At 43.1% G+C, this 23,915-nt stretch overlaps 2 protein-coding genes across 6 annotated transcripts in view; both read left to right on the top strand.

The window, feature by feature from the left end:
- DCTN4 (dynactin subunit 4) overlaps window positions 1-5,652 on the top strand; it is a 33,559-nt gene extending 27,907 nt beyond the window's left edge. For both annotated transcript variants that reach the window (XM_059698918.1, XM_059698919.1), the window contains 2 exons: window positions 217-314; window positions 3,103-5,652. In XM_059698918.1, the coding sequence (XP_059554901.1) occupies window positions 217-314; window positions 3,103-3,316 (312 nt within the window). In that variant the 3' untranslated portion in view covers window positions 3,317-5,652. The remainder of the gene's footprint in view (window positions 1-216; window positions 315-3,102) is intronic.
- Window positions 5,653-12,890: 7,238 nt separating this feature from the next.
- On the top strand, window positions 12,891-23,386 carry RBM22 (RNA binding motif protein 22). 4 transcript variants are annotated; one of them, XM_059698913.1, is made up of 11 exons: window positions 12,891-13,038; window positions 13,482-13,535; window positions 14,829-14,858; window positions 15,697-15,829; window positions 17,273-17,373; window positions 17,480-17,652; window positions 18,464-18,664; window positions 19,608-19,772; window positions 20,678-20,766; window positions 20,950-21,081; window positions 22,330-23,386. In XM_059698913.1, the coding sequence occupies exons 1-11, from the start codon at window positions 12,985-12,987 to the stop codon at window positions 22,458-22,460; spliced, it is 1,263 nt and encodes a 420-aa protein (XP_059554896.1). In that variant the 5' UTR covers window positions 12,891-12,984; the 3' UTR covers window positions 22,461-23,386. The 4 variants fall into 4 exon arrangements, with proteins under 4 accessions (XP_059554896.1, XP_059554900.1, XP_059554898.1 ...); XM_059698915.1 differs by lacking the exon at window positions 14,829-14,858 and adding an exon at window positions 14,920-15,023 and having other exon boundaries at window positions 12,944-13,038; XM_059698917.1 differs by lacking the exons at window positions 13,482-13,535; window positions 14,829-14,858 and adding an exon at window positions 14,920-15,023 and having other exon boundaries at window positions 12,917-13,038.
- Window positions 23,387-23,915: the final 529 nt, after the last annotated feature.

Genomic DNA, 23,915 nt, shown 5'->3' with positions numbered 1-23,915 from the left:
CATTCCCTTAAATCTTTTTGTCCTTATATTTTTACTGGAAATGTCTTTGTTTTTAAACAGTGATTTTAAACTTCATGTAAGTGCTATCATACTATATGTTTCTTGAGTCTTGCTAATTATTTCTAAATGTCTGCATCACTGTAATACTTTGCTGTTGAATGAATGTCCTATGACACAGATTCCTTCTAAGGAAGGCCTATCTCTCTTGTTTTCCAGGTGGTTGTACCGCCCAAGGAACTGGTGCTGGCCGGCAAGGACGCAGCCGCTGAGTACGACGAGCTGGCAGAGCCCCAGGACTTTCAGGATGATCCCGAGTGAGTGATCTTTCTGTGACACCCCATCTCCCCCACATTGGCTGATACAGGAGGCCTACTTAGAGATCCTAAATATTTTATCTGCATTTAAAAAAATAAGTTTTCCTTCTTATAAAAATAATTATTATAGAAATTTTGAAAATGCATATAAACCATGAAGAAGAAAATAAAATCTAACCACCAGAGATAAGCATCATTAACATTTTGGTGTTTATCCTTCCATCATTGGTATCATGCTGTAAGCACGTTGTTTTAACCTTTGTTTTTTTTACATAAATACATTTTCCCATGTTAAAAACATTTCAAGTGCATGATTTATAATGGTTGTGGACAGAATACAGGTTGCTAACAGAATACACTATCCCTATAGATTTATCATTGGATTTGTCCACCCCTACCCTCACTCTCTCAATGATCTAATTAGTAGATTTTACTCTCATACCTAATAACTGAAAAGTGAAAGACCAAACCTTTTCCTGAAGGGAGGGCATCATCAGCATCCAGTCTGAAGACAGAAATCATGTCAATTATTTGAACAGAGAGGATTTAATATAAAGAATTGTTAACTGGGTAAATTCAAAGGTTAAAAAAAACTCTGAAGTATCCCAGAGATGGCAGTTTTATGAAACAGCTACCACTCCAGGGCTGGGGGAACAAAGGGAAATGGTTAAAATTGTTAAAATGTAGAAATTTGAGGGAGGACCCCCGTGGAGCAGAAATTCAGACCTGTGGGGAGGTGAGAGGGGACACGCTTTACAGGTGCTGACATCTCAGGGTGGCGGAAGAGGCATGCACGATGCAGCTGGTTATGCAAGAGCTGGAAAACTGTAGCTGGCTCTTGCCACTTTCTGGGTGAAGGAGCATTGCTGGAGTGATGCCCATGGGAACCGCACACAAACAGCAAGCTCCCAGGGAAGAGCAAGCCCCTCCTTCCTGCAGGCTCTAGTCTCCCTTTAGAGTCGCCCTAACGGGAACCTGACAAGAAGCCAGCTTACAGAGCAGAAATGTGGTTAGCAGAGTCCTGGGTCACAAACCAAGATGTAGAAGGTGGGCCTGGAGCTGAGAAGCAGTAGCTTAATATCCTGGCACAGGGAACATTTAAGATTTTGTAGCAGAATAATCAGAAGCTCCCTCAGCAAGATATTGGAAAGAAGAGAGAACATAGGATGGGTTGGAAAAACAAAGTGAGAGCAAAGGTAAGATTAGTGTGTACAGTGATTATGGATTAAGTTGAGAAACATCAGGGCAGGTGGTTTGTTTTGTTTTATAGTTCTGTAGAATCCTGGGCTCCACCCCAGAGATTATTTTCAACAGGTTTGGGGGGAGGGGGGGAGTTGGTACCAGAAATGTGAAATTTTTTTTAAGCTTCCCAGATGGCAGTGCTTGCCTGGGAATTAAGGATAGAAAGACAGACTTTTTCCTTTTTCTATTTTTGACTGAATTTAAAAAAAAGAATCTGGTACAAATCAAAGGTTTATAACTACAATACAAAATGCGTTCTCTGTAATCTTTTGCTTTATGTGGGTCCTTAAGTTACATTCATTAGGTACATAAATTGGTTAAGCCAATGACAACTTACAGATCATCTGAGATATTAAATTCCAGTCAGAGTAATTACATGACAGATTGACAAAATTGAATTAATATATTTCACATTACTATACTTTATATAACTTAGATATCTGGAAATTAAAGTTATGCAGTACTGTTTAAATATGTAAATGTTTAATTCCAATAACATTTCTGAGAGTGACTGAGTATCATTTGGGCAGTAGCTCAAATTCTGTTCATTACTTTTTGAAGTTATTTTTTTAAATATATTTTTATTGATTTCAGAGAGGAAGTGAGAGGGAGAGAGAGATAGAAACATCAATGATGAGAGAGAATCATTGATTGGCTGCCTCCTGCATACCTCCTACTGGGGATTGAGCCAGCAACCTGGGCAGGTGCCCTTAACCTGAATTGAACCCGGGACGCTTCAGTCCATAGACCAACACTCTATCTACTGAGCCAAACCAGCTAAGGGCTGAAGCTAAGTTATTAAATCAAAAACTTCAAGTGCATGTCAGAGAAAACTGAAATGGAAACTTAAACTAGAGAGAATTTTTTCTATTCTAAAAATTCCCAGTTTATAGAAGTTATTTACAAAAACACTGATTTATGGTGTTCCAGAAATTTCTTTAACTCTGAGTTATGACCACTATTTATTCTATAGAAATATTACCACATATGCACAAAGATGAACGTAAAAAAGGGGTTTTTCGAGTACCCTTGTTTATAATAGGAACATTGACGACAGCCTCAGTGTATGACAATCATGGTAAATATAGAATAGAATACTAGGAAACTCCTAAGGAGAATGGAGAAGATCTTTATGTACCAATATGGAAAAGTGTTCGTGATAAACAGAGTGAAAAATAAAGCAAGTTGTAGAATAATGTGTCCCTTTTGTGTTGGTTAAAAAAGCAGAAAATTATAAATACAGAAAAATACCTGGTAGGTTACTGTAAAAAGCAAAGTGTTTGCAGTTTTTCCCTCATGCAGAAGGAAATAATAAGGGGAAAGGCTTTTACTTTTTACCATTTGAACTTGATTATATTTTACTTTTATAACACTTAAAAAATAAGGAGATCAACATTTTGCTGAAGAAACTCTTCATTGCTGATAAACAGGATGGTGGTTCTATCTTGTCATCAGGGATTTCCTGTTGGGCCATAAAATGACTGTAAGTCGTAGTGGCTTGGCTGACTTGTGACCTGCCTAACACTGTGCTTATTTCCTCCCATAGCATTATAGCCTTCAGAAAGGCCAACAAAGTGGGCATTTTCATCAAGGTGACCCCACAACGTGAGGAGGGCGAAGTGACCGTGTGCTTTAAGATGAAGCATGATTTTAAAAACCTGGCAGCGCCCATCCGCCCCATCGAAGAGAGTGACCAGGGCACAGAAGTCATCTGGCTCACTCAGCATGTGGAACTCAGCTTGGGCCCACTTCTTCCTTAAAGGTTTCACTGGTGGGCAGAGCCCAAAGGACAGTGTCACCACAAGTCCACGTTAGAACATGGAAGCTGCTTCACTAGCCCTCGTTATAACAATGTCCCACACACTACTGAGTCCTGTCCTGGGAGGGCGGGCCTAGGCCAGGCATGAGGAGCACAGGGCACTGCTGTTCCTCTCGCTTCTGTTAACACCAGAAAGTCTGTGTCTCCCTCGCTGAACCCTGCACGTTGAATACAACAGCATAGCTCCATCTGAGGAAAAGGGGTGGCTGTTCCTCAGGTGGCATTAGAGTTACCACTTGAGAAACTGACACACTATCTCCTGGTCTGACCTCACACAGGATCGTAATCTCACAGACGAACTGAAAATTATAACTGAAAGGTAGGCCTGTTGGCCACAATCTGGCGTTGGTCTCAATGTACCACCTGCTTCCTGCGTCCATTAGAGATAACCTAGCAGTCTGAACATGTCTCTTCACTTGCCCTCATGGCCACCACCGTGCCATTGATTTCCATGTGACAGAAAAATGGAATTGTCACATTGTCTTAGCTCTGATGATTGGAAATTCTTAAGGCTCTCTCATTTGCTCTCTTCTGAGTGAATATAGGATACTTATTTATTGGTTGCTCTTAAAAAAATTTTCCAAGTAGAATATGGAACTTTTTTTTAAGAAGTTGAGAAGAAGGCACTTACATGTCATATCAGGGGTTGGCAAATTCCATTCACTTTAAATTTTGCTGTAATACCCAGGGATTAATGCTTCCACAGGGAGGCAGTCTTGATATGTCTTACTCAACACCCCTTCTCTGCTCTGCCTCTTTAACTCAATAGATTATTCTGAATATCTGGGACCTGGAAAGGGCCCAAAGAAAACTTGGTGGACAAGTTCACTTCTGGAATGCACAAAACATCTTAAAAGGTTAGGTCGTAAGCATGACCTCAACTAATGTTCTTTCCGTTGATTTGAAACAGTTACAATCTCTTGAATCCCAAACTGGATATTAAGAAAGAACCTTTCCCCTTCCTGAGTTTGACTTTTATCACATGGTGTGTCAAATAAGACCATTTGATTGTAAAATAGCTCAGCAAGCAGCCCAGAACATTTGCCTAACAGCACACATTCTATTTCCATTCTGTATCCTGGAGTTGGGTTGTTAACCTGAATTTCTGTGATGTTTTCTACAATGAAACTTGAGACAGTAGACCACAAGCTGTACCACACTTTCTATAAACGCATTGTTAGCAAATGGCCAACAGACTTTTGGTAAAAAGAGAAATTTTCGGTTTACCCTGGTTTTGTTTTTAAGTTCAAGCCTTTAGTTTAGAAGAAAAGGTTAAGATATATAGAAATCTAGGATATAGACAGGACCAAGAATCTTGCCAGCTCCCTGGAAGATAACTACATTTAAGAAGCCTTTGAAAGATACTAAGTGGTACTCTTAAGATCAAGCCAATTTTATAAAACAATATTCCACAGAGTAATATATATGCTACAGTAAGAAAAAATACCCCTAATATTATGACAATAATAAGTAAGGTTTAGCCTCTTAAAAGTTGGGGCAGGTGTTGTATAACAAATTTGCAAACTATAGAAATAGTTTAATTTGTTGTGATCCCCACAGAGTGTCAAATTAATTTTTATTTCACTACCTTACTGTGAAGCCACCGCTCCCATCTGCCAGCGGAGAAAGAGCATCAAAGTAGACAATAGCTTTCTTAGTTTACACATTTGCATAGACTACACACAGTTGTATGTTGTATATTTATGGCATATAGCTGGTATTTTTTCCCAAAAGTAATAAGGTTGAAGTAATGGGTCTCATCACCCCCACCCCCTATGACACAGAAACACAAAAACACTTTTGATCATTGAAATGTTTTTCTTCATGAGCCAAATGAACTTACAGAATAACAGAGCCATTGATTTGTTTCCTCAAAAAAGTTTTCAGTGCAAGCTGGTATTCTGTGTGAGTAAAAATGGTTCGCCACCAGCAGGTGGTGAACTCAGAATTTTCTTGTTGCTTTTGTATATTAGATTAGATTTTAATGCACAGTCAGTGTGCACCGCTGCAGGCGAATTAGATGTCATTAGCACTAGAGGCTACACTTTTGGAAACTTAAGGCAAAATTAATTTGGATTTGTGATTTGATTAGCCCACCAACGTTTTCTTTTGTTCAGAATGCTTGTAGGTGTAATGAGCCAAATGTCATGTGTATTTGTGAAGAAACATCCTTTGTGGTCCCTTTTGGGAATGAGGGGCACTCCTTGATCTTTATGAATGGCAGGTTCCTGTTTTGCCTTATTGCTTAATGTAGTGAAATAAAGCAGACGAAGCTTGGGTGTCTTTGGTTTGGTTTCATGAAGACTGGAACAGCATGGATCAGTCAGAAGATGGAGGGAGTCCAGAGAGTTGTATGAGAGTCAGTAGGGCATGCTTCCTTCGCCCATTTCTTTACGTGAACTAAGCCAAAAACCTCAGATCAAGTTGGTTCAGTGTAACATTGTATGGGTAGATGTTACTTGAGCTCCTTATAAACACATTCAGAACCATTATATAAATGTTATGTTGCTGGTTTCTACCAGGTTCTATCCTTGGTCATTGCTCCCAAAGACATCCTTTCAAGTATATAAAATGGCCCAACCCCAACTAGTAGCCACTCAACCTGCTTCATCTGTTTTGCCCTTCCCTGTATTTCCTTGTGAGGCTATTTCCCTCACTGCCACATTGAATGATGTAAACTGCCCTCCCCACTAAATACATTTCCTATCCCCCTCTGTGGCCTCACCCCCATAGCATTAAGCACCATCCCATAAACTGTGTACTCTGTTTTGCTTTTTTTTCTGAGTACTCATACTAGAACATATGCTCCACAGTGCAGGGATTTTTGTCTTTTAAAAAATTACCGTATCTGTGAAGCCTAGAACAATGCCTTACGAATAGCAGGCACCCGTTATTTGTTGAGTAATACTATATCCTTTTCTTATTTATATAGCTGTTGATCTTTTATCTTTTTTTCATCTACATATGTCTCTCTGTCATAAGCCAAATATCTTGCTTGCCTTGAGCTTTCTTGTTCTGGTGTTTCCTCTACGAATACTCCTCCCTCTCACTGCACCTTCAAAATTACTTTCCTCCTCCTATCTCTTCCATCTAGGTGTGATCTTCATCTGTAGCACCTCTTCCTTGTATGATGGGGTTTTGTATGTGTGTAGCTCCTTTGCTGGATTACAAACTCCTTCGGGGCCAAATCCAGGCCCCTTTGTCATCTGTTTCTCATGTATTCCATTCAAAGGGCACCCTGGAGCAAACAAAAACTCAGAGCTAGCCAGGCCAGGCATGGCTCAGTGGTTGAGCATCGAGCTATGAACCAGGAGATCACGGTTTGATTTCCAATCAGGCACATGCCCAGGTTGCGGGCTGAATCCCCAGTGTGGAGCGTGCAGGAGGCAGCCAATCAATGATTCTCATAATTGATGTTTCTATCTCTCCCTCTCCCTTCCTCTCTGAAGTCAATAAAAATATATTTAAAAATATTTCTGCTTACAAAACAAAAAACTCAGAGCTAAGTCACTTGCTCAATTGTTAATATAGTTTTCCCTTCTTCAGAATTTCAGTTACCTGCAGTCAACCATGGTCCAAAAATATTAAATGGAAAATTCCAGATAGAAACAATTCATAAATTTTAAATTGCATGCCATTCTGAATAGCATGGTAAAACCTCATGCTGTTTCCCACCTGGGACATGAATAATCCCTTTGTCTAACTGTCCAAGCTGTACACACCCATTAGTCATTTAGCTGTCTTGGTTATCAGATCCACTACTGGTTTTGCAGCACTTGTGTTCAAATCACCCTTATTTTATTTCATAATGGCCCCTAAGATGCTGGCAATTGGGATATGCCAAGGAGACACCATAAAGTGCTTCCTTGATGTAAAGGTATGTATGTATAGGAAAAAACATAGTATATATAGTGTTCAGTACTATAATGGTTTCACGCATCTGCTGGGGGTCTTGGAAAGTATCCCACACAAATAAGAGGGCACTCCTGTACTTTATCCTCATTTTCTTATGGTCAGGGCATCTGTAGTGAAATATATTTCACTTTAGATGTGAGACACCTACATAAGATAATGACTAAGTGTTAAATGAATGTAACATTAAATAATATGGAATCAAATGGTGAGAAAGTTGTTTCCTCTCTTGTCCCCTCAGCCCCCATCCTTCTGGTTAAATCAAGGAAAGTCCAGCAGGTATGGCTCAGTGGATTGAGCATCATCCCATGCACCAAGGGGTCGCTGGTTCCATTCCCAGTCAGAGCACCTGTTTGGGTTGCAGTTCAATCCCTAGGAGGGGGCATGCAGGAGGTGGCCAATCAGTGTTTCTCATCCATGTTTCTCCCTTTCCCTTCCTCTCTCTAAAATCAAGAAAAACATACTTTTTTAAAAATCAAGGAAAAAGAATCACTCTGATGTTTGTCACATCTAACATTTTTTTAATAGGCCTCTGGCTCAGAGCCTTTGGCAGACAACAGTAGCTACTTACTAAAAAAATTTTCCTTGTACTTGTTTTTAAGGCTACATCTAAACATGATACTAGCCCGGCTGGCATGGCTCAGTGGTTGCACATCGAACTATGAACCAGGAGGTCACGGTTCGATTCCCAGTCAGGGCACTGGGTTGTGGGCTTGATCCCCTGTGTGCAGCATGCAGGAAGCGGCCAATCAATGATTCCCTCACATCATTGATGTTTCTATATCTTCCTCTCCCTTCCTCTTTGAAATCAATAAATACGTTTTTAAAAAACCAAACATACTAATTTTCTGTTTACAGAAGTGATCAAATTTTCCTTTTAAAATAAAAGTGGAGCCCAGCCTGTGTGGCTCAATGGTTGAGCATTGACCTATGAACCAGGAGGTCATGGTTTGATTCCCAGTTGGGGCATGTGCCCTGGTTGTGGGCTTGATCCCCAGTAGGGGGCATGCAGGAGGCAGCCAACTGATGATTCTCATCATTAATGTTTCTATCTCTTCCTTCGTCTCTGAAATCAATAAAAAAAATTTAAAAAATAAATAAAAGTGGAACTCAGGAGTTGTGGCAGAGCAGTCAAATACTCTGAATTTTAAGGAGGGGTAGATCCTCCAAAGAGATCAGACATATAGAGTGGTTCACCTGTAGCAGAGCATGGGAGGAAGAAGTGTTGAGCACATATGCGCAGGTAAGAGGATACCAACAAAAAAAATGAAAGAATTGTTAAAGGCCAACTCTGGGCTAACATGGCATTTTAAAACCCCAGAGAGCTTCAGACACTAAGGAAGCTTGCATGCATTCACAAGCTCCTCCCAAGACCTTCACCAGGTGTTCACAAGAAAGACCCGCAGGGACAGGGAGTGGTGCTGGAACTCTGAGAGCATCCGTTGGTTTGGAGGCATGCAGGAGGGATCTGCTGCCACTTTAGAAAAGACATGAAAGCTTGCCTCTCTATACCTTCCCTCATAAGGAGCGTAAAGGCCTAAGTCATGGGGTGAAACAAATCCTGTCTCCACTGCTGCTGGAACAAGGTAAGAAAAAACCCAAGTTAGAGAGGGACAGTCCTGACAGCCCCAGGATTCTATACCAATTCCACTAAAGGTTTCCTACCACTCACTATAGGAAGGGCCAGCTGCAAATACAAGACGGTTCGGTTGCCACAGAGAGGAGGGGCAGAAATACTAAGAAAAGACCTGTTTCCAAGACCTGGCCACAAGGGACCTACTTAAGACTGAGACTGAATTAGAACAAAGAACCCCTGACCTCTCCACCACTAACCACCTAGGAAGCAGCTAGTAACAAACATCAGCTGGTGAGGGTGAGCAAATGCACAGACTTAACCACAATGGTGCAGGTATGCAGGACAGCTGAAAGCTAAGGATGAAATATCAACCCTTAAGAAAAGTTCTTCAATTCTAACCTAAAGCACAAAATAATGCTGGAGGATATGAAAGCTGAGGTACACTGAAGGCAACCATAGCAACAACAAAACCCAAACCCAGCTCAATTCCTGACTAAATTGACCAAACCCACACAGCCTGACAGAAGAAGAGGCTTGTCCATTTCCAAGCATTACTACTCTTTACGCAGTCTCTAGTGCTATATAAGCATTGACTGGCAATCAAGAAAATAAATGAGATACACAAAAACCAAGCCATTTTTCATCGACAGTCAAAACTACATACAGATATGATCCAGATGTTAGAACTATTGAACGAAGACCTAAACTCTCATTAACATGTTGAAGAATCTAGTTGAAAATATGGATAATATGTGTGAACAGATTTCAGCAAAGAAGAAGAAACTATAAGAGACAAATTGAAATAAAAAACAGGATCAGAGATGAAGAATGTCTTCTATGGGCTCATCAGTAGACTTGTCATAGCTGAAGAATAATCAGGAAACTTGGAGATAGGTCAATAGAAATGATCCAAACAGATCCCCACCCTCAAAGGGTGAAACAACAACAAAATATTCCAGATCTATGGGACAATCTCAAATGGCCTAATATGTATAATTAGCATTCCAGATGGAAAAGAGACGGCAGGAGAATATTTGAACCAATGACATCTAAGAATTTTCAAAATATAATGAAAGACAAAAACCACAGATCCAAGAAGCTCAGATAAACCCAAGTGCTTTCTCATACAGGAAAATATATCTTTACCATATCATCAAATAATCTCACTATTAGGTACTTACAACAACCCATATATGAATGTTTGTAATGGCTTTTATATTCATGGAAATCTGGAACAATTCAAATGTCCATCAACTGGCAAATGGAATTTTTTAACCCCCCTGGTCTACCCATACAATGGAATTCTCAGAAATAAAAAGGAACAAATTATTGAAATGTCTAACAATATTGGTGAATCTCAAATACAATATCATAAGAAATAGAAGTTAGACCCATAAAGGCTATATAGAATTCCATTTATAATATTTTGGAAACGGCAAAACTATACGGACAGAACACAGACCAGTGATTGCCACTGACAGTGTATGTGGGAAGTGGATTGATTTGGGCACAAAGGAATTCTTGGGGTGGAACTAGTCTATAATTGTGGTGAATGTATGTAAAGTTCCCTAACTGTACAATTAGAAGGTAAACTTCTGTACAGAAATTATACATTAAACTAGAGGCCCGGCGCACAAAAATTTGTGCACTGGGGTGGGGGAGGGGGAGGGGAGGTCCCTCAGCCCGGCCTGTGCCCTCTCGCAGTCTGGGACTCCTCGGGAGATAACGACCTGCTAGCTTAGGCCTGCTCCCGGGTGGCAGAGGGCAGGCCCAATCCCTAGGTGCAGCCTCTGGTCGGGCTCAGAGCAGGGCCTATTGGGGAGGTGGGGCGCCACCCCCTGTCATGTACAGAGCAGGGCGGATTGGGAGGTTGCGATGCCACCCTCAGTCACGCTCAGGGTAGGGCCGATTGGGGGGTTGGGGCGCCGCCCCCTGTCACACTCAAAGCAGGGTCGATGGGGAGGTTGCGGCGCCACCCCGTCACGCACAGAGCAGGGCCCATCAGGGGGGTTGGGGCTCCGTACCCTGTCACACACAGAGCAGGGCGGATCAAGGGGTTGGGACGCCGCCCTCTATCACCCACAGAGCAGGGCCGATCAGGGGGTTGGGGCGCCGCCACTCTCACACTCAGGGCAGGGCCGATGGGGAGGTTATGGCTCTACCCTGTCACACACAGAGCAGGGCCGATCAGGGGGTTGGGGCGCCGCACCCTGTCACACACAGAGCCGCAGGGCGATCATGGGGTTGGGGAGCTCCCCCGTATCAGGCACAGAGCAGGGCTGATCAGGAGGTTGGGGCGCCTTCCCCTGTCACGAACAGAGCAGGGCGGATAGGGAGGTTGTGGCCCCGCCCCCTGTCACACACAGAGCCGCAGGGTGATCAGGGGGTTTGGGTGCTGCCCCCTGTCACGCTGATCCTGGTGCCGGGAGGCCTCTTGGCTACGCTGATCCCGGTGCTGGGAGGCATATTACCCTTTTACTATATAGGATAGAGGCCTGGTGGATGGGTGGGGCTGGCTGGTTGCCTTGAAGGGTGTCCTGGATCAGGGTGGGGGGCCCCACTGGGGTGCCTGGCCAGCCTGGATGAGGGGATGATGGCTGTTTGCAGCTGGTCACACACCCTTCAGGGTGGGGGTCCCCACTGGGGTACCTGGCCAGTCTGGGTGAGGGGCTGAGGGCTGTTTTCAGGCTGGCGGGTGACTGAAGCTCCCAACTGCTCCTTTTTTTCTTTCTTTTTTTTATTCTGGGCCAGCTTTAGCTCTGGCTCCAGCTCTGAGACCTCTGCTGCTGAAAGCAGGTTTCTGGGGTTTTGTTTAGCTTCTATATTTGTTACAATGTTTCAAACTGCAAGCTCAGAGGCCGGCAAGGCAGGTGGGGAACGTTGGAGTCCTCTGTCACTGAAGCAAGCAAGCCCCATGTTAGTTTCAAGCTGCCTGGCTGCCAGCCGCCATCTTGGCTGGCAGTTAATTTGCATATCTTGCTGATTAGCCAATGGGAAGGGTAGGGGTCGTATGCTAATTACCATGTTTCTCTTTTATTAGATAGGATAAACCTCATTTAAAAAAAATTAGGGAATAAATCTTAGGTAGTTTGATGATGGGATATGTAAAAAAATTATGAACGTGGTACCAGAATGCTTGAAATTAGTAAAATACTGGCAGAGTGGTTATAAGTTGTCTCCCAAACGATAAAACAATACCTGTATTGATCTTTAAGACACTTTTCAGAAGTTAGAAAGACAGTACTATTGTCTTTGGATTTGTGGCTTCACCACTTATTAGATGAACATGAGCAAGTTGCTTAATCTCTCTCAACCTGTTTCCATTCCTATAAAAGAGGGACAATCATACTTGCCCAGAGGGTAGTGGTTACCAGATAAAATACATGACCTCTAGCTAAATTTGGCTTTCAGATGAGTCATTTTTGGGGTATAAGTGAACATGTTTATACTAAAATGTGGTTCGTTGTTTAACTGAAATTTAAATTTAACTAGACGTTCTGTGTTGCTTGCTAATCCTGGCAACCCTACAGGCAACGGTTCTCAACCTGTGGGTCGCAACCTCTGGGGGTCGAATGACCCTTTCAAGGGGTCGCCTAAGACCATCAGAAACACATATATAATTACATATTGTTTTTGTGACTAATCACTATGCTTTAATTATGTTCAACTTGTAACAATGAAATTGGGGGTCACCACAACATGGGGAACTGAATTAAAGGGTCGCGGCATTAGGAAGGTTGAGAACCACTGCCTACAGGCGTGGTTGTGATCATTTAATAAGACACTGACTGGCACGGCGGGACGTTCGCCCAGCTTTGGCATAAGCGCCCAGTGGGAGCTAACGCTGCTTGAACCCCACCCCCTCACTCATTACTTGCTCCTTTATTCTTTCACTCAACTATTAAATAAACCAGATGTACTTGTGGCTCTTCATCCCAAGCATGCACCCAGGAGTGAGCTCCAGGGTTTAACACATCAGGACGACGTCCGAGCGGGTGACGTCAAGACGTACAAGGGCGCACGAGACGCACAAATAAGACGTCACAGGCCGGGACCTGTCGGGATTGTGGCGGTCCTATCTGCTAACTCGGAAGCGGCGGCTGCCTCCGGACGCTCTCAAGATGGCGACTTCTCTGGGTTCCAACACCTACAACAGGCAGAACTGGGAGGATGCGGTGAGTGTGCCCGCCAGGCGAGGCCGGGAAGGGGCGGCGAGGCCGGGCCTCCCGCCGGCCGGCCCAGCGTGGCCGCGGCGCCGCCGAGGGAGCTCCGGGGAGGAGCCAGCGCCGCGGCCTAGCCGGGCTGGGGCGGGAGGCCGGAGGGCGGCCCTCCCGCGGCCGTGGAGGGAGGGGGCGCAGCCAGGGTCCGAGACCAGCCCCCTTTGCATGCCTGCCTCCTCCTCTCTCCGTGCTGCTCGCCTCCCGCCGCCGCCGCCGGAAGGGCAGACGGCGCGCCCCCCGCGACCGGCCCCGCGCTGGACCTCGGGCTCCTGCCCTGCGCTTCCCCGCCCTCGCTCCTCGTCCCTCCCCCACCCCCGTCTCCCCGTTGCCCGCCGGTGTGGCTGAGATGGCGGGGTCTTCGGAGCCTGGCCCTCAACCAGATTTCCCATTGTCCCCAGGACTTCCCCATCCTGTGCCAGACGTGTCTTGGAGAAAACCCGTATATCCGAATGGTGAGTGAGGGTGTGTGAAGCGGGGTCGTTGGCATTCTGTCAACGTGGTGGTCCCTGCACACGGTCCGCGAAGTGCTGCTCCCGGCCCAGCAGGCGGAAGTAACGGTGCCCCTGTACCAGCCGGGTCTGTGACAGTTTACAGAGGACTGTCATGCTTATTCTGTCGCTTTGAAACGCAGACAGTTCCGTGATGTAGGAGTCATATAATACAGCTTGGGTTTGTTGAGCATTCACCTGGGAGATGGATCTATTAACCAGAAGCCGGGTTTATGTCTGTTCATTTAGCAAGTCATGAGTGGGGCTGGGATTTAAATTCATATGGTCTCACTCCAGGGACCTCAGCAAGTTCGGAGACACAGGACTGGAAGCTGGGTGTCCTTGCTCCTAAACAAACGCCTCTTGGCCACTGCACCGTGTCTGTCTCTCTAATGTCAGGTGTTCCCTGTCATCACAAATAAGGGTTAAATTCGTTACCATTGAATAGTAATCAGGACTCTGTTATTGGGATCCGTCCCAGGTGTTGATAGATTGATTTGTGCAAGATGTTGAATAGCTTATGGGAAGGGAACGTTTACTATATGCAGGATATCCGCACGGTCTGTGCTAGTTACTTTCTGACTAAACTTTTTAAAAGATGGGTTGGCCATGGCTACATCCTTCCTGAATCGGGAACTGTGGGAACAGTTAGGGCAGTGGTTCTCAACCTTCCTGATGCCGCGACCCTTTAATACAGTTCCTCATGTGGTGGTGACCCCCAACCATGAAATTATTTTCATTGCTACTTCATAAGTGTAATGTTGCTACTGTTATGAATCGTAATGTAAATATCCCATATGCAGGATGTATTTTCATTGTTACAAATTGAACATAATTAAAGCATAGTGACTAATCACAAAAACAATATGTAATTATATATTCAATATGTGTTTCCTGATGGTCTTAGGCGACCCCTGTGAAAGGGTCGTTCGACCCCTAAAGGGGCCACAACCCACAGGTTGAGAACCGCTGAGTTAGGAGGTTTCATTCTTGGGAGACAGTGGTGAGCCTGAAAGTTGTGGCTGTTTAAAGACACATGCTACTTGGTGTTAGATCCATAAGATTCTTAAGAGGTTAGAACTCACAGTCGGTGATTAGAATTTATACCCCCACCCCCCCACCCCACACACACACACCCTTTAGGATGCCATACGCACTTCCTGGGTTGTATTGGGGGAAGAAGCAGACATCTAGTCTTTTTTTTTTTTTTTTTTCTGGAACTCCAGTTCTTTTCTGTTTGTTTGTTTTCTATTTCAGACCAAAGAAAAGTACGGGAAGGAATGCAAAGTAAGTATGTCTGTTACAGAGTAATTATTTCATTTTATTTTCCTTTTTTCTACCAAATTAGCTTTCAACTTGCTGAGCTTTGAGGTCTTCCAGTAAAAGTCAGTGCTACGCAACTTTCATATATCATTTATGTACGCATTGGCTGTTAACTGTTTAGTGTGTGAGGTAAGAAAATGAGCCCTTCAATATAGGGGTTCTTACCCTGGTTTCTGTGGATGGGCTTTGAACCCCCTGAGATTGTATACCAAGTGTTGATTGTGCATATGAGAATTTTAGCTGCGGAGGAAGATCACAGCTGTCATAAGATTCTCAAAGGAGTATATGACACTCCCCACTCACCCCGAAAAGGATTAAGGGTCACATTATTAATGGGGTGGAGAGGACTGAAAATTCCTCTTTCTGTGCTATGTGAATTTTTTTAAAATATATTTTTGTTGATTTTTTACAGAGAGGAAAGGAGAGGGATAAAGAGTTAGAAACATCGATGAGAGAGAAACATCGATCAGCTGCCTCCTGCACACCCCCTACTGGGGATGTGCCGGCAACCAAGGTACATGCCCTTGACCGGAATCAAACCTGGGACCCTTCAGTCTGCAGGCCGAAGCTCTATCCACTGAGCCAAATTGGTCCGGGCGCTATGTGAATTTTTTACTCCTGGGGCAGAGTGTTGTAAATATGATTGAAATATCAAATGGCATTTAGGCTAGAGGATTGCTAAGGTTTCTTGTAAACCCTAGATTTGGGGATCCTTTCTTTGAATCCCCCGTTGTTATTAAGTCTGGATTCATTGTCCAGGTCAGGACTGTTCACACTCTGTGGCTCTTATTTTGTGTTAAAGATTTGTGCCAGGCCATTCACAGTGTTTCGCTGGTGCCCCGGAGTCCGCATGCGTTTCAAGAAGACTGAAGTGTGCCAAACGTGTAGTAAATTGAAGAATGTCTGTCAGACTTGCCTCTTGGATCTGGAGTATGGTATGTTTGCCCTGTCCAATAAATCTGAAAGTATGCAGGTGCCCTAGACAACAAACCAGTCTTTTCACCTCCCATGTCTACCCTACCTCTGTTCTGACCCCAGTTTGGAATGTGTGCTGTGGTCTGCTTTTTCTTGTAAGGGGAGAACCATACTAGGTGATCCTAGAGAACTCCTGAACAGCAGTAGGAACGTAGAGAAAAGTTGGGAATTAATTAGAACTAGCCTGAAACTCCCTTATGTGCCTCTGTAGCCAAGGGGAGGTAAAGGCCTTGTTCCTATGGTAGGTAATTTCTTTGCCTTGGGCTTCTTTCTAGATCCAAAGCTTTTTTCCACAGTTCCTACTAGAAGCTTATAGGCTAATCTTGCTTTAGGTTTTTGTCTCAACTGTATTGTTAGGACTGATATGCTGCCACTGTTTCAGAGTAAGTGCTTTTTTTCTTAATTGAAAGTGACTTGTTTATGAGAAAATACTTTTTCCACAAGAGTTTCTGCTGTACGGTAAAAGGAAAATACAAGTTTATATAGGTTAAATTCAGAAAGCTGCTCTGTTTCTCAGTCCTGGTCACAGTATTGCTATTATTTTTTTAATATTTTTATTGATTCCAGAGAGAAAGGGAGAGGGGGGGAGAGAGAGAGAAACATCAATGATGAGACAGAATTATTGATTGGCTGCCTCCTGCACACTCCCTACTGGGGATTGAGCTCACAACCAGGGCATGTGCCCTTGACCAGAATTGAACCTGGGACCCTTTAGTCCCCAGGCTGATGCTCTATCCACTAAGCCAAACCAACTAGGGCCCTGGTCACCTATTTATATGTTTGTTAAGGAGAGGTTCTGGTCCTATAATACAATCACCCCATAAAAGACCATAACTATCCAGACAATCTGTAGGACTAACCTAAAATGAACCACTTTTTGCATTTATTTAAAATATTTTTTTATTGGTTTTTTTGTGTCGGTTTTTTTTTTTTTTTTTGAGAGCAAGAAAGGAAGGAAGAGAGAGATAGAAACATCGATGAGAGGGAACATTGATCAGCTGCCTCCTGCACGCCCCCTACTGAGGATTGAGCCCGCAACCTGGGCATTGAACCCGTGATCTCTTAGCTCCTGGATGGACACTTGGTGCCTGGGGCGATGCTCAGTCCACTGAGACACACCGTCCGGGCTAGATACATTATTAATTTACAAGTCAAATCTGACTATACCCAAAGTTTGTTCATCTAAAAAATTTTCTAAAACATTTGTTTCAGAATCATGCTAGCTCAGGAATTAGGACAATTTCTTAGAATGCTCCGTAGCAATATTTGCCTGATGGTGCTAAATATTTTCAGTAAAAATAGAGTAAAGCCTCTGGTACTGAAAAAGGATGATACTGTATTCTGTGTGTATATTCAGCAATGTTTTTAAATATGCCTGTTTTTCCTCCTTTCCTTTGTACCAGGGCTGCCCATCCAGGTTCGTGATGCAGGGCTGTCTTTTAAGGATGACATGCCAAAATCAGATGTCAACAAAGAGTACTACACACAGAATATGGAGAGGGAGGTATGCTTCCACTTTCTTGAGGTAGTCTTTTATTTGGTAAAAGAATCCTAGTGGATTGACACAGTTTATATAATTTATCTTTTGAATTTGCCATCCCTGTGTGTAGATTTCTAACTCTGATGGAACACGGCCAGTTGGCATGCTGGGGAAAGCCACATCCACCAGTGACATGCTGCTCAAACTGGCCCGGACCACACCCTACTACAAAAGGAATCGACCCCACATTTGCTCCTTCTGGGTGAAAGGAGAGTGTAAGAGAGGAGAGGAATGTCCATACAGGTAAGAGCTGAAGTGCGTTTTCAGCATTTGCTTTCAGATGATTAGTCATCTAAGAAGTGGGAGGTGCTAGTTTAAACAATCTCTGCCTTAAAATCTCAAAGTCTGTACAACTAGTGTGGTATATCTCATATCTTAAGACTGTTAAATTTAGAAAAGCTTGATTAAATTGTTTTTACATGTAATGGAGCTTTTACTTATAACTGAGCGTTGGGAAGCTAAATTACTGTGCTGTATAACACAGATGTTTACCCTGAGTTGTAAATCTTCACTATTATGGTCTCACTGGCTTGAATTTCAATGGGTTGATGAGGTCAGATTAAGGCCAGGCATCTAAGGGTGTGTGAGTATGTTTCCGTCAGGACTGCCAAGCATGTGGATTAGGAGCTCTTAACTTGGGGTTGGTTAATCTCACCCCCACCAAAAAAAATTATTTCGTTTTCTAGGCCTGGGTCCATAGCTTTAATCAGACTCTGAGTGAAATGCAAGACCTCAAATATGTTAAGAACTATTGACCTTGAGAGAGAGAATGATGTTTTGGTTACCCTTTGTTTGGGGGTGAATTGTGCCAAAAGTATTTCTAAGGAAACTGCCGCCCTAGATGGTCATTTCAATGGGTTTCAGGAGGCTGGCAAGTCCTTGTAATACAGTAAATCACTTGATATCAGCTCTATATCAATAACTTTGTTTTGGTATGACCGAGGTTTTAGTTTAAAAGGCATTTCTGGGTATATATTTGGGTGTAGCTACTGTTGGGTGATACCTATAAATTGTTTTGTTTCATCTTTATGCATTGTTCTTTCTTGAACCACAGACATGAGAAGCCTACAGATCCAGATGACCCTCTTGCTGATCAGAACATTAAAGATCGATATTATGGAATCAATGACCCTGTGGCAGATAAGCTTCTAAAGCGGGCTTCAACAATGCCTCGTTTGGACCCGCCAGAGGACAAGACTATCACCACACTATATGTTGGTGGTTTGGGTGATACCATTACTGAGACAGATCTAAGGTTTGTGGATATAATTTTATGAGCTCTTTTTGCTTTTAGCTGTCTTGGAATAACTTGGGGGGGGGCAATAACAGGCAGGCATGATAATCCTTTAAAAATACATTTTTCTTTAATTAGTTTATAGTCAGTAAATATGCCGACTAGAATTTTTATAAAATTGTTCTTTACGATGCCAGAGTAGTAATGTTCATCAGCAGTGCTTAGTCCATTCTTGCATGTGGTGATAATTACATGAGATTCTCTTTGGCCTAATAGCCAAATAGAGTTTTTAGAATAGGGCACACAATCAAGTAGGCTTACTTATGTAGGGGAAGGGAAGTTTTGCCATTATAAGACTTTTATGGTTTACATTGTTGGCTTTTTAAAGAGATTGGCATTTGGTAAATTTGTATGGTTCTCAGCGTGTATTTTAGTCAGCTAAATGAGACATCTGGGCAGAGAGTGGAAATACCTCTCCCAAAGAGAGAAAGTGGTAAAGAAACTCCTATAAGTTTATAAGCTGCTTTGGTAGCCTGTCTTCACTACACCCTAAGTGAGCTAGACAGTCTCCAGGGGGTGGCTGGCTCTTCTCCTTCTCTTCCTCTTTTTACAACCTTTTAAAACATTTCTTTAAACATTCTTGGCTCATGGGCCATGGAGGCTATAGTTGGCTATCCCTTTATCTAGGGTTTAGGGTCCTTAAGGAACTTACTCGGGCCCCCTTTCCTCCATGGGGAAGATCCTGAGATGTTGAATAAAATTTATTTGTCCATTATTTTTCTTTTCCTCTCAATACGCAGCCTCATAGTACGTAAGGTATTGGGGAAACTACCTGCAGGTAGTTAGGGAGATAACCATGGGGCCATGTACCTTGTGGTGAGTCAGTACAAGAGTGATTAGCCTGCTCTCACCCTCCTGGGAACATGAGTGTTGTTACCATTTTTCTCTGCCTGTATCCCTTCAGAAATCATTTCTACCAGTTTGGAGAGATTCGGACGATCACCGTGGTACAGAGACAGCAATGTGCTTTCATCCAGTTTGCCACAAGGCAGGCTGCTGAAGTGGCTGCGGAGAAGTCCTTTAATAAGCTAATTGTCAATGGCCGTCGACTTAATGTGAAATGGGGAAGGTGAGGATAGACTATTTTAAAATATCTTTGAGATTTTCAAGAAAACTGTTTCATTACCTGGGGCTAGTGAGCTTTTGGTGAATGGGTCAAAAAGAATATTTCCTTATCTATCTAACATTCATTCCTGTGGATGTTCAGAGTATCCTGTTTTGGACTGTTATTCTGGGTTTTGGTGTAGTAATCTTTGAGGGTTCATGTGTTTTGTGACCAGTTATTCTAGGCTAAGTATAATGCCAGGGCCTGAAGGTGGATACAAATGAATTAGACCAGATTCTGTCTTCTAGAGGCTGACTGCCCAGTGGGGAAGAAAAACTAATTTAGGTTTGAAAGTGATGAAATGCCCTGAAAGTTCACAGGGGAACATGTTTCTCACCGGGAGCCACGGAAAAGATTGCTGATAGCAGCAGCAACCCTTATGGAGTGCTTCCTGGGTGCTAATTAGGCTGTGTACTAAATATACATAGGTTGCCTCTTCTAGTCCTTATAATAGTTCCAGCAAGTTATGAACCCAGGTCTTTCTGGCTTCAAAACATTTGGTCGTGCCAAGCTGGCATGGCTCAGTGGTTGAGCATCGACCTATATGAACCAGGAGGTCATGGTTCGATTCCTGGTTAGGGCACATGCCCAGGTTGTGGGCTAGATCCCCAGTGGGGCGTGCAGGAGGCAGCCGATTAATGGTTCTCATCACTGATGTTTCTATCTATCCCTCTCCCTTCCTCTCTGAAATCAATCAGTATATTTTAGAAAAAAGCAAAGCAAAAACCCTTTGATCTTATCCACTGCACTGTGACATTTAAAGGGAAAAAGTGGGGCAAGGAGTGAAGAAAGTCCATTTGACTAGGAAGCCTGAGAAGTAGAGATGTGAGAGAAGGGGCACAGTGCTGATGTGTATGTCTGTCTCTCAGGTCCCAAGCAGCCCGAGGAAAAGAAAAAGAGAAAGACGGAACCACAGACTCTGGCATCAAGCTGGAGCCTGTTCCAGGCCTGCCAGGAGGTGAGTGCAGGCTTTCTTGCTAGCTACAGATGCTCTGATGATCCCTGAGTGTTGGAGGAGACCCAGGTCTCTGGCTCCGGCAACAGCTCCGTCTCCCCTCAGAACTCCCAAATTTAAAGGCAGTGGAAACAACATTGCACAGTTGTCTTCCCTTCTAACTGTTGGCTCTCTTCTCTCCTCCAGCTCTTCCCCCTCCTCCTGCAGCAGAGGAAGAAGCCTCTGCCAACTACTTCAACCTGCCCCCCAGTGGCCCTCCAGCTGTGGTGAACATCGCCCTGCCGCCACCCCCTGGAATTGCCCCACCCCCACCCCCAGGTAACTTCTACCTTCCTTCTTAGTAAATAAGTCTGACTTAGCCCTAAAAGTTCTTTTGAAAGTCATGTCTATTGGTCTACATCCTTTGAGTTTGTCTCATAGAATCCTCAAGTAAATCTGATTTGTTAGGATTCCTGATATTTCTTTTTTTTCTGGCCTGCCGAGGAGGGGAAAGTCACCAGTTTTCTAAAGATCTGAGTATATTTAAAATCAGAATAGGAGTTCATCGATTACAGTGACATATGGCCAGTTTGTTCCCTGTTCTAATGTAATCCTGATGCCCTAGAGCACCACTGCTTAAAGTGCAGGCTGTGGACGTCCACCAGTTCACAAAGTGTTGTTACCTGTATACCAAGATAAGGAGCTTGTGCTAGAATGTGAATGAAAGTCTTGATATAAAAAATTATAAGACAAACTAAACAGTGTGCTTGGTTGTGTAATTAGTTACATTTGGCTCACAGTCTTTACCTTGTTGGTGGCCAGGAGTACACAGTTGAAGAACTGGCAGTTTGTATAGTGCTGCTCTAGAAAATGTCAGTGTGGTTCAGTGGTTAAGTGTCGACCTATGAACCAGGAGGTCACGGTTGGATTCCCAGTCTCAGCACATGTCCGGGTTGCAGGTTTGATCCCCAGTGTGGGGCATGCAGGAAGCAGCTGATCAATGAATGATTCTCTCTCATCATTGATTTTTCTATCTCTCTTCCTCTCCCTTCCTCTCTAAAATCAATAAAGTACATTTTTTAAAAAAATGTCAGTGACAGTGTGAACAGTGTAAATCACAGGTGGCCAGTGCCCCTGTGGCAGAATTCCCATACTCTTTGAAGAAAGTCCTGGTTTAGAACACCCTCCATTCTAATATAAATCATTGAGTTTAATGATGACAGGGTCTTTCATCATTTGATTCCATCAAATCAGGGTCAGCCTGATTTCTTCCTCACCTCCCAGATCCTGAGGAATCCTGCTTGGCAGGATTGGCATGTTTGATAGCTAGCAGGGGCTCAGATGGCATATTATCAGATACCTTGAGTCCTGTGGAATTTTCTGTTAACCTGAACTGAGAGGAATGGATTCTCAAACCGAGGAAGTAATACAGGGAGACATTTCTAAGCAAGTCTTATGAAATGACATTTTCTGAAGCTCCTTGTCATTTGGTTTATGTGCAAGTGGTGTTGACCTTAGAAAGATGCAGAGGTTTGAAAGGTGGTCAGGGGAACTGCAAGTCTAACATATTTGTTCTCCCATCTGCAGGTTTTGGGCCACATATGTTCCACCCAATGGGACCACCTCCTCCTTTCATGAGGGCTCCAGGACCAATCCACTATCCTTCTCAGGACCCTCAGAGAATGGGAGCTCATGCTGGGAAACACAGCAGCCCCTAGCACATTATCACCATTCTGGGGCTCTACAGAAGACAGGGCGCTTAAAAATCCCAGTAAACGAATCTTGGAATAAATATATTTTTCCTTCCTTTGTAGTTTCCATAGTAGCTGAATGTGTTCAGATGTGACAGTCAGAAAACAATAGCCATGCTTTGATTGATGGACCTCAAATAAGCTGCCATTGACACATCTGGTTACTATAACGTTACTAATAAAACTTAATGCCTGTTCCCCTTCTATGGGGAGCAAGCAGTGGGGTGAATTGGAATATCCAATGGAGTTTCCATCCCAATTATATGTTCATTTTGTATTATTTTTTGGAGGGGGAGGGGGGGGGCATTAACCTGCGGAAAGAATCTTTTGACCGTTTTTATGTCCATTAGGTATTTTCCTTTTTATCATCTAAAAAAAGATTACTAGTACTAATCATTGTAGTGGCATAAATGTGATTTAACACTTCTGAAGTCACACCCTCAGAAAGACAAGTGGAATCCAGCAGGCAGCTCTGCCCAGGTCTCTACTTAACCTCGCCTTCCCTCATTGATGGCTAAAGGAATCTGGCTGATAAGTTGTACTTCTCTACGCTACCAAAAGAGACAACAATAAAAATTACTTTGTATTCCTTTTGGATGGAAACAAATGTCATGAAGCTGTGTATCATTGAAGAAACCTGGTGTCTGGGATGAAATTATTTTAAAGAACTTCCTGTAAAACACTTTAATAGACTGAAACGAAAAGCTTTGGAGTGTGTTTGAATGGAAGACTTGTGACCTCGGCTGGAACTTTGATCTTCAGCATTCACCTTCATGTGTCTCATTTTAATTCCCCGCTCTGGGCAGGGAACTCTGTTTGGTCTTAGGATGTTTGGATGTAACTGAATTGTAGATGGTAAAACATAATTTGATGTTGTGTTGTGTTTTATTTTTTTGTTTTTAAAAAATTAAAACGGGTAAATTTTCCAAATGTCATGGGCTTATTTCTAGATTTCTGTTTTCTTTATCCTTTGGTAGATGAACTGGGGTTAATGGAAGTTAAAAACAAGCTATATATAAATGTAAATTTTTGCTTTAGACTTGATTTTTATCTCTGTCTACTCTGATGATAAAAAGGCCCACAGCCAGCAGGTGGTTGATAAATGGTAACTTTAAAATCATTCTCAAATTATACAAGTCATTTGAAAAGGAAATGCAAAATTTATGTACAAATCCCTTTTTTCTGAAGGCAAAATTCCATGTCATTTTTATTGAAAATATGTATTTATGGGATGGACATACTCCATATAACACCAGTGCTTCACTGGAGAATTTTTGTTTTCCTCTAGAGCAGCGGTTCTCAACCTGAGGGTCGCGACCCCTTTGGGGGTCGAACGACCCTTTCACAGGGGTCGCCTAAGATCATCGGAAAACACACATAATTACATACTGTTTTTGTGATTAATTACTATGCTTTAATTAT

Source organism: Myotis daubentonii, chromosome 5 (genome assembly GCF_963259705.1).
Source record: "Myotis daubentonii chromosome 5, mMyoDau2.1, whole genome shotgun sequence".
Taxonomy (NCBI): Eukaryota; Metazoa; Chordata; class Mammalia; order Chiroptera; family Vespertilionidae; genus Myotis; species Myotis daubentonii.
The sequence above is the reverse complement of the archived record's forward strand: the minus strand, read 5'-3'. Positions and strand labels throughout refer to the sequence as shown.

Coding starts and splice junctions, on each gene's coding strand:
- RBM22 (XM_059698913.1), top strand. CDS start 12,985: ATGGCGACTTCTCTGGGTTCCAACACCTACAACAGGCAGAACTGGGAG. Junction 13,536..14,828: donor AAAACCCGTATATCCGAATG/GTGAGTGAGGGT, acceptor TTTCTATTTCAG/ACCAAAGAAAAGTACGGGAA. Junction 17,374..17,479: donor CACAGAATATGGAGAGGGAG/GTATGCTTCCAC, acceptor CCCTGTGTGTAG/ATTTCTAACTCTGATGGAAC.